Source organism: Dendrobium catenatum, unplaced genomic scaffold (genome assembly GCF_001605985.2).
Source record: "Dendrobium catenatum unplaced genomic scaffold, ASM160598v2 fragScaff_scaffold_72, whole genome shotgun sequence".
NCBI classification, from domain to species: domain Eukaryota; kingdom Viridiplantae; phylum Streptophyta; class Magnoliopsida; order Asparagales; family Orchidaceae; genus Dendrobium; species Dendrobium catenatum.
Window position 1 is genome coordinate 234,381 of NW_021318534.1, and position 10,914 is coordinate 245,294.

Below are 10,914 nucleotides of genomic sequence, written 5' to 3' on the forward strand. Positions count from 1 at the left end.
AGAGGAGAAAAATAAAATCTAAAATTAATTTTAGATTTAGCAAATAATTAGAGATTAATCTCCTTTGAATTTTGAATTTGAAATTAGTGGAGATTAGGAGGGAAAGTTGGGAGGGGATTGAATTAATTAGATCCTTAATTTATGGGATCTAATTAATTAAAAGGGGGAGCTTAGGTGGCCAGTCAAAGAGGGGAATTGGGAGGAATTAATTAATGCTTAGGTGGCAAAGTGGAAAGAGAAAGAGAAAGAGAAAGAGAGGGGCGGCTTAAGTGGGCCAGCCATTTAAAGAGGGGAGAGAGGGCTTTGTTTTAATTGGGTGGGTTTGGAGGAAGTTGGATTTGAATTTGAATTCAAATTCAAATAAGGCTTGAGTCTTAATTGGGCATTAAATGGGAGAAACCCATTAATGGGCCGGCGGCATAGGGGGAAGAGGGGAAGGATTGGTGGGGAGTTAAAAGCTTCCAAATTTGGTTTTCTCAATAAGGAAGAGGAAAATTAAATCAAATCCAATTTAAAATAAATTGAATGAGCTTTAAAACTTTCCAAATATGACCTTGTCCAATTAGGGAAGATTTTGAAATTCAAAATTTGAATTTCAAACTGAGGAGTTATCTTCCTAAATCAATGGAGACTATTTTGGTAGGTGGTAATGATGGCATTAATCATCATTAAAGGGGGATGGCCAATGGGGAGCCGGCGGCATGGTGGTGGGAGGCTTGGGAATGCGGTTGGGGGGAAAAGTGGGGCTAGGCCGGCGGTTGGGTGGTCTAGGTTGGCGGGTGGGCTTTGAGGTGGTGGAGCTAAAGGGGAAATTTGAGTGGGAGGGGATGGCCGGTGGTGGGAGGGGATGGCCGGTGGTGGGAGGGGATGGCCGGTGGTGGGAGGGGAAGGAGGAGGAGTCGGGTAGGATGGGAAAAAGAAGAAAAAGTAAATAAGAAAGATTAACCACGATCCAACGACTGGTGGGTATTGCGCTTGCTCACACCTCGAGCTCTCTCTCTCCCTTCTCTAGTGCTCTCACAAGAAGAAGAAGAAGAACATTTTATGAAATATCAAAAATGATCAGTTAAAGTTATCATGTTTAATATTTATTTATTATAGCTTATAAATTTACACCAACTTGAAAGCCAACTTGATAACAATTAGGTTGCACATGATTATTCCAAGTCAGCCTGAACACATTTCAAGTTGATTCAAAATGAAATGTTTAGAGTCTGGTCAACTCAGCTTGAATCATATTTTGAATCCTAGTTGATTTTGAGTTGACTAAACTCAAACACTTTGAGATTCAATAAAGACGGGGTGTAACAAACTAAAATATGAAAATGATTTTAAATGAAAATATGGCAGAAGTGTTAAGAATATGAGGGATCAAAGACTTACAGAAAAAATATTGGTTAAATAATAATTTAAAGTGTGAAACAATAAAACTATAAAATCAAGTGATACCTAAATGTCATAGGGTTAAATATTTTAGATCTGTTATGTCAAAGAATGAAGATATACTTCTAGGATTAAAGTTAGTTAAAATTTAGAAATATCTGAGAAGTACCATGCAACAATATAATATCATGAAGCCAAAAAATAAAATTTATAAAATTACAATTAAAATGGCCATGTTATAGAGATCGAAATTTGATGATAAAAAACAAATTGAAACCCAAATTGAATGCTAAAAAAGAGAATTATGATAGAAGTGTAACAAAACAAACAATGACACGTGAAATGGTAATTTGGGGTGAATAGAGAGAGTGGAACTTACTGAAGCTAAAATTGTGTAAAATACAACTATGTTATTGGGCATATACAAAACAGGGGAAGAGATGGCAACAATATAATAGGTGGATAAAAATCATAAAATTAATATAAAGAAATAGGAAACAAAAAGAAATAAGCCAAGAATAATATGAATAAAAATTTTGCAAAAATATGTATAGCAGATTTAACAATCCATGCACGCTCAACATTAATAAAATGAGAATTCAAAATGCCAACCGCAACTGATTATGATATGACTAAAGAAGAGGATAATTTGTGAAACATATTTTGGGACCCCAATTCATCAGCGTAGCAGCAGCCACTACAAGCACATTTCTGGGGTTCTCCCAACGAAGTTTCGTAGTGCATATAAGAAGCCAAGCCTATAGAAACTATGAATCAAATTTCAAGATAGACCAAAATGACAAAAGAGAACTCATCATTGTTCTGATTTTTGCATGACTCAAGTGCTTAAGTTTGAGAAAGATAAAATGCAAGATTATTTAGTTTTCTCCTCCCGTAGTATGGATGCTCAAATCCTTGGTCATAATTGGGAAGTATTGCAGAAATAAACCAATCAAAAATAATAATAATAATAATAAAGATAATAACCTGGTTTAGATCCTCATGTTCCGTGGTGATGTTATGCTCTAACCAAAACAAGTCAAAGTGGGTCGATCGAGGGGTGTTCATAGAGGAAGCTGGGGTTGGACTTCCGTTAGATGAAGATGGAAAACAAGATCCTAGCTTCATAGCAAGAAGACTCTTCCAATGACCAGAGGCAGGTGTAAGAGGATCATCTATAGAAGCTGTATCCATCTCATGAATATCATCAAACATCCAATCATTTTTTTGGTGAGAATCCTGAGCCTTGGGTGAAAAACTTTCAAAAGCAGGTATGGAATCAGCATTTTGGATTCTTGAAATTTCAGGGCTGCTGCATGATGCATGAGAGCTTTGATTGTAAGACTCCACAAGCTGTTCCAAAACATCCGCAATATTAAGTAACCGTTCATCCAAATCAAAGCCTTCAAGATCACACTTGTCAGCATAAGCACATATATAAGAATGAGCCTCCAAATGAGAAGCTGGAACCTTCTCCTCACAGATCCTGCAGATTACCAAATCAGGAACTTCGGAACCTTCCTTCTCATAAAGAAAATCATTATTACAAATGTCCAATAGCCTTTCAGTAATGATGCCATAAATTCTTTGGGGCCGTAGCAAACCATCCCCATTGTTGTTGTTCTCGGGAGATGTAGATATGCATGCACTCGGGAATGTTTTGTGGTTCCTTGCTGAGGTGACAGAGATCTGGAAAGGATAAAACAGGAATATGGTAGTTCACATCAAAATATCTTGAGTTGGCAGTTCAACAGCAGAAATACCACAAATATAACACAATTTCTAATTACCTTGTTATAATCCTCTGTTTCATGTGTAGCGTGGCAATCCTGCTCCAGGAAATTGTTAATATCAAAATAATCATTCTGAGAACTGACATTCCATTTCCTGTCAAAAGCAGGAACACTTTCAATACACAGCTGGAATCGATTGAGAGACTCCTCATTAATTGGGTCACCATCTTTCTGGAACTGCAATATCCTGTTACAGCGTGTTAGGATGAAAAGTATGCGTGTTAAGAGCTGCTTCATACATCCCCCTTGGCACTTCTGCCACCTCTCAGCAAGAACCTGAACAATTCCCTCACAATCATCCCGGAATCTAGAAGGTGGCATTTCCATGCACTTCTCAGAGAGTAAAATAAGATAGCCAGCTGTTTCCTGCTCTCCTGATAAAGTGCCATTCTCAAGACCGTTAGCAACATCTGCTACAAAAGCAGCCAGGTCAGCATTCACCTCTTCCTTAGCTGCCTCAAACTTTGAATGAAATGAACCCAAAAGCTCCTGAATTTCAAACCATACCAAACTTAGCAGTGCATCATATACTCTTTTTTCTAGAATGTGTGTGTGCGCAAGAGAAAGAGAGATCAAAGATCAAAATAGTAAAGAAAGTGCTGCAAAAAAATAACTAGCACTTCTTATATATCCCCTATGTTATCTCAAAAATACCAATAACAAGCCAATCACCTTTAAGTCACTATAACTCCGCGAACGCGGCTGTACAGGTTGAGTACCACCTCTGGGCGCTATTTCATGTGAAAAACTTTTATGTGCGCCACATGCTTTTTTATTTAAGTTAGTTTCTTGCAGCAACTGATTTTCAGTTATTTCTTTCAGATCAGGAAAATAACTGGACCTCTTTGTCTGCAGAAATCATGCACAGTAAGGTTTCTGAAAATAAATCTCGGTAGACAAAGGCAATATAAGCATAATGTTATAAACCGCAGACTAACCTCACTGTTAGGAGGAATACTTTTTGAAGATTTATTCAAATCCTTTGATGCAAGATATGAAGTAAACCAACGAGAAATCTTCCGTCCTTTACGGAATCCTAATGAAAAAAATGATCACATAATATAAGGAACCAATGGCAGCCACAATGCTCCTAAAATGAAAATCGTAACAAGTCTGATGAACACAATATAAGGTATATAAAAAGCTATGAAGATAAATTTGGCAATAAACCAACATGACCGCAAAGTAAAAGTGTTATTTTATCAATGAATTACAGATAAAGTTTTTCAAACAACATTAAAGAACAGAAAAAAACAGGCATATAACTGTTCAGGCATGCAACTGTTCAGCCAACAGAAAAAGACATTGTGGATAACACAAAACATAACCAAATCAGAGTTTTCTCCATAAGATTTATTTAAGAAACACGTGGACAACTAGGAATTTACATGAACAGCCAAAAATCAATTCAACAAACACGCAAGAATACCAGAAGCAAGGTTTAATAAAAGGTTTTAAACCATGGTTTTGCTTTTGGTTTTAGACTTAACTTGAGGCTGCTCTATGGAGACAAAATTTTCAAGTGTTTAAAAAGCACTTTCACTGTTACATTTGATTTCAACTTCAAGTTTGGGATATCATTTTAATATCTTGAATTATTTAAATTCATTAAATATTTCAAAAAATAACTAGAATGCTTTCATGAGCAATTAAAATTCTGAAAATTAACAATAAATAAAATGCATGATGAAATCTTCTTGAGCAATAAGGATTTACAAACAGAATATACTCAATGCCCCTGTTATGTTTCATTATTATGCACAAACAGCGTGTGCCTCTTATTCATAGTAAAACCAATACAAATAGTTATTGGAAGGACTGTGAAACATAATCCATATAAATAAGAAAAATTGTATGCCAAATCTTCAATTACACGAGTAATTTCATATATTCATATTAGTTGAACAAATGAGTGAGAGAACTTTTGGCAGAATGGTTGTATTAAACTCCACCAAAACTTTTTTTTAAAAATAAAGCCCAAAATTCACGCAGTTAAAAACCCAAAATAACATGCAATCTCCTTAGGCGCACCTACAAAATGACTGGGAATAAGCTCGAAGCCATGTAATGTATTGAGATAGCCATCTCCAAACCAGCAAGTAATGATAGCCCCAATGGATCCACTACAGTCTCGGCCTTTAACCCACAACATATCCCATAAACACAACCATCACTCTAGCCTCTATGAGTGCCTAGGATGAGCAGCAGTGCTACCATTATTGGCTAAAATCAAATTACCAAATATCATATAAATGTTTTTCAAATCTAACTAATAAAGCCAACTTCCACGGAGAATTAAAACCATGTTTTAGTCTTCTTCTTTTTTTTAAATTAAAAACCTCCTTCAAATTTAGGGCCTATTTAGCAAAAGGTAGGATTTAACTTTATAGGATTTAGTAAATCCTGGAGCAATTAAATCTTGAAAACAGTTTGGTAAGACAGCTGATAAATCCTGTTAAATCTCATGGAACTATTTGGCAATGTAATCCAGGATTTAAGGCGATTAATTCATTTAAAAATTAAATTTATTGTATTTAGAATTAAATTTATGTGTAAAGTACGAGTTACTTATTAATTTAAATTTTAATTACCGTCAATAAGTTATAATAATAAATAATATAATAAGTATTTGATATCTAATTAATTAGTTAATTCTTTTTTAAATAACTAATTATTTAACTAATACCCATACTAATCATTTAATTAATTATTTGTGTTATTTAATTAGTTTTAATTATTAATTATCTCATTAATCACTTTTTTTTCTTTTTTTAAAATCTCATTAATCACTTAAGTGTTCTAATACTTTAACTATTTAATTCTTATTTACATTGTTAATTATATAATTAATAATTTCTATTTCAAATTATATTAATTAAGCTAATTGTATAATTTTATTTATTATTAAATATGCTACTAATTAATTATTAATTAAATTATATTCTTGATTCATTTTAATTAAATTAATTAATTCGTACGGCTAATGCCCACCTATTCCAGGAATGTATATGTTGTATTCCCATAAGCTATAGGCCTACGGTTTTATTTTCCTCTTCTCCAGCAATTCGACTTTGTATGTGCTTCATGTGAGAGGTAAGAGTTTTGAAGGAGTCACTAAAAAACTACTTCACCTCCTTCGATGACGTACCTTCCTATCGGATCGAAATTCATGACAGCTCATCATTCTTTTGTTGGATCGGAAGTAAGAACGACGACGGAGAGAGCTCGCTCGTTGCGAAGGTAACCATTTTCTCCCTTTTGCAAGCTTCTTCGGCCAAATCCCGTAAATCCGCCGAACTCCCAAATTTAGTAAAGTTGAGACTTACAGCAAAAAAATGGTAACGTAAGATTTACTCCACAGTGAGATTTATGCCAAGTCAAAATCATGTTTGGCAAAATTTATGCTAAACCTGCATAAATCTTGTTGCCAAACAACCTCTCAAGGTTCTAAAAACTTCAAATAAAAATTTAAGAGGGAAAAATAAAGCATCGCCCAAGTTTGTCATGAAAAGCCAAGTAAAGGAAAATAGAAATGTGTGTGCCCATCAAAAAATAAGAAGAATCAGAAGAAGGTCAACTATGCTAAAAGTGACATGGAAAAATCTCTCAAATCTATGAATTAATAGGTTTTGTGCCATCTGTTTTGGGTTTTTTTTTTGCCAAACCCATTAGCCAACTTAGCATTTCCAAACAAAAATAAACTCTTTTTTTGTGAAAGAATCACGTGACTTATATCCGATGAATCTAATATGATGTATTCCCATAAGCACCTATTGTTGGAAGGCACAAGCACCTATTGTTGGAAGGCACGCATGTGTTATGCAATATTGGACAAAGATCTTCCATGGCAAAAGCTAATACTTGTATGTGTTGTAATTGCAATAAAAAATCATGTGGTCATGCCCTCTTCAGGAGTGGATCCTTATGATATCAACTCAGTTTAATCTATGGATCTTGAAATGATTCGCTAGGAAAATCTCATTCAAATGGATAGTATTTTTTGTTTCCTTTATTATATATGTTCCCTTAATTTTCTCTATGTATAGCTTGTATATGAACACAATGTTGCTTGTAATTAGAATCTAGTTAGAATAATACAAGTTGCAAACATTTTCTCACATGGTATCACAGCTCCAAGGCTAAGTTTCTCTAGGAATCAATTGTTTGCTTGCTCTTCATTATTGAGCTATTACAATTTGCTTTAATTGATTTTCATTTACATTCCTACTATAATTTCCTACTTGAGTGCTTCATCATTTTGTTCATCAACCAGCCATATGTTTTGCTTGATTTTTTTTTTGTTTTGGGGCAAGGTTATTTAACTCTATTGAAGTTTATCATCCTTGTTTCCTTCCCTCTTTCAATTTGAAGTTGTTGCAATGCTTGATACTTACTCCCACAACCAAGATCAGCCCATGTCTAGAACGACAGTTTCTATTGAGTAGGAATTTTAGGGAGGTAACTTAAAAAATAATAATACATCAACTATTTGGAAATCTACAAAGCATTCATGTTGTGTAAGGATTAAAGGGAAATTTTAATTGAACTCATCCTGATTGGTTCAAACTTCTCTATCAATGGTAAAGGGAAATTGAATCAACTACTTGGTACAATTCCAAAGCAAGTAAACCCAACATTCAATACTTGGGACGAGGAAGATTAAATGATAATAGCATGGCTCTTGGCACAACTCAGAGGTAAAAGAAGCAATCTAGCTTAATGATGAGCGTGCTAAGAAGTGCAAAAGTTCACTAGTTGTAAAAGAGAACATGTAAGGTAGCTAATGACGTAACCACCAAAAAGGCACGAGAAGTTAATCCCAGAAGGTGTGAACGCCAAAGAATCACAAAAAAAAAACTTAAGTTACCACACAGAAGGAATGCATCCCACACACAAGTAGGGAAGACAGGAATGCAAAGAGCTGCATTCGTGAGATGGCCCACCATAAGCGCCATCAAAAGCAAACACGAGTGCTCTTTTTCGAGTTACTTGTGAGGGGTTGTTTGGTTAGTTGTGTTTTGAGTGTAAAATAAACACATTGGATTTTGAAAATATGGGTGCTTAAATGACTACATTTCAAATGCAATGCATTTTGGAAGTGCATTTAGAAATAATTATCTAATTCATTTTGAGGATTTACTATTTTGAGCGAATTCTAAATACAAAATTTGGGTAAAGGTAATGTTTGTGGGGCACCACTACAAGCCACCCACCATCTTCGCTCACTCTGTCATCACCGACTACTGTCATTCACCATCCGTAGACCATCAATCGCCGCCCTCTTCATCTGCCACCTTTGATCAACATTTTCAATACACTATTTTTATTTTACACTGCATTCATTTTATTCTAAAAAATAAATGAGTTAATAATGCTTATATTCAAGTCATTAAAGATATTTATACATGAGTTGTTACTTGTGTTCAAACACATGGTGGTTTGACCAAGTATTTTCCTATTTCAGCTAGATTACATCAAGGATCTGCTTTAAGCCCATATCCTTTTGCTTTATTCATGAATGTTCTTACTAGAAATTTGCAAGAGGATGTACCCTAGTATATGCTTTCTATTGATGATATTCTTCATGTTGATAAGACTAGAGAGGAAGTCCAAGGAAAACATGAATTATGGAGGTTAACCTTAGAGTCTAAAGGTTTTTGTTTGAGTATATCTAACCGAATAAATTGAGTGCAATTTTATTAATAAAATATCTAGTGGGGGATTGTGAATTTGGGCTCTTAAGTCATTAATAAAAGTACATATTTTAGATATGTCGGGTCTATTGTTCAAAATGATAGTGAATAAATAGGAAAGAGTATTATTAGTATACTTCAAGTTGGATGGTTGAAGTGGAGGAATGCATCGAGCCTGCTGTGTGTCAGAAAAGTACCCCTCAAATTTAAGAAAAATTTATATAAGATGGTGGTGAGACTTGTAATGGTTTATGACGCATAATGTTGGCCATTAAAAGAGAACCATAAAATTAAGTTTAAGTGTTGCAGAGATGAGGATGCTCGCGTGGATGAGTGGCTTCACTCAAGACACGGAATGCAAAACAAGTGTACAAGTGAGAAGTTTGAAGTAGCTGTAGTGGTAGATTGTATTAAAGAGAGTCACCTTAGATGGTTTGGTCACACAAAATATCGGCTTTTCGATGACCATGTTAGAAGACTAAATGTATTAGATATGGCCTATGTTAAGAAAGGTTGAGCTAGACGTAAAAATATTTGATTAGAAAATATTATAACATGGCATTTTTTTATTAATTTAAATGAGAATTTTGACTCTTAACATGACATAATGGAGAAACAGGATTCATTTAGCCAGCACTATGTAGTGGGATAAAGGCTTGATGTTTTTTGTTGTTGTAGGCTTGATGTTGTTTGTTGTTGTAGTGCATTCATTTCATTTTGCATGCCCTAAAGGAAAAACGCAAAAACAGGATAATAAAATTTCCCACGTTGTGTCAAGAAAGATGCACACAGATCTTACTAGCCGCATCAATAATGAATGTCCTATCGTGTAAAAAAATTATAAAAAAGTGTACAAATTCCCCCTGCCGCATCAAAAAAGACGAGCAGAGGATTATATAGGAGGCGATGTCTCTTTGTATACCTTGCACGATGTCTATGGCAAAAAGCTTCACAAGCGGAGAAAGTTGTAGGGAAATAGAGTGAAAGAGGGCGTGTGTGAGTGTGTGTGTGTGTGTGTGTGTGTGTGTGTGTGTGTGTGAGAGAGAGGAAAAAAACCAGCAGTGGGAAGAGTAGCTGGTGAAGAGAAGTACGACAGGGGTTCAAGAGATTATGAACTAGCGGCACTGGAAGAGTTGCATGAACACCATTCACAACACAAATTCAAATAAATAAATAAAAATTAGAAAGAAACGTACCTTTCCCGCCGCCAGACTTCCGGCCTCCATTACCAGCGGCCTTAGCTCGCGGACCCGCCAGCCGAAGCCCATCCCTGCCAAGGCCCCCCCAAAAGCCAGCCCTGGCTGGCGAATCATCTCCGCCCGAGCTACAGGGCTCTTCCGATGCGTCCCGCTGAGTCCTGATCCTATTCAAGCCGTATGGAATATCGTTCTTGTCGACCTCCGCCATATCGCACCGAAATCCTAATGCGCCATCCACCGCACCCTAAACCCCTTACCCCTTACCCTCCACAACGTTTTCCGTCTCGGGTGCGAATAACCCTTGCACCATATCCAATTTCCTCCATCTACCTCGAGGAGAAGACGTGCCGAAGCGAAGCCGTGGAGGACGAAGAAACCGCCGTTCTTGAAATATCGCTCGCCGTTATGTTATTTGTCATCTTTGTTAGGGTTGGCGGAAGATCGAGGATTGAGTTGAAGGGCGGGAATTCAACTGGGCGAAGTTCTCCGCGGAAGGATAGAGGCGGGTATCCGACTGAGAGTTGGATTTAGGGCGGGGCGCGTGTGCGTTGCCTGTGTTAAATCCGCGGTGGTTGACACTTGTGACTTGTGAGTTTAAGGGGGTGTTTGGTATAGGATTGGATTAAATTTTAGTAGGATTTATTAAATCCTGTAAATTCGGATTTAATAAATTTTGGGCTCTTAAATTCTGAATTGTGTTTGGTATGATAATTTTTAAATCCTGTTAAATTCAGAAAGATGTTTGGCAAAAGATAACAGGATTTAAAACGGTTGGAGATTTAAAATTGAATTAACTAATTATTTTGAAATAACTAATTATTTAAATAATATTCCTACTAATTATTT

General features: G+C 35.8%; 1 protein-coding gene across 4 annotated transcripts in view; it reads right to left on the reverse strand.

The window, feature by feature from the left end:
* The window catches only part of LOC110104664 (probable serine/threonine protein kinase IRE4), a 50,835-nt gene extending 40,196 nt beyond the window's left edge, over positions 1–10,639 (reverse strand). For all 4 annotated transcript variants that reach the window (XM_028695797.1, XM_028695795.1, XM_028695794.1 and 1 more), the window contains exons 1-5: positions 10,066–10,639; positions 4,115–4,212; positions 3,849–4,025; positions 3,174–3,665; positions 2,371–3,072 (exon numbers count right to left, since the gene is read on the reverse strand). In XM_028695797.1, coding sequence (XP_028551630.1) covers positions 2,371–3,072; positions 3,174–3,665; positions 3,849–4,025; positions 4,115–4,212; positions 10,066–10,276 — 1,680 coding nt within the window. In that variant the 5' untranslated portion in view covers positions 10,277–10,639. The remainder of the gene's footprint in view (positions 1–2,370; positions 3,073–3,173; positions 3,666–3,848; positions 4,026–4,114; positions 4,213–10,065) is intronic.
* Between the last annotated feature and the right edge of the window lie 275 nt (positions 10,640–10,914).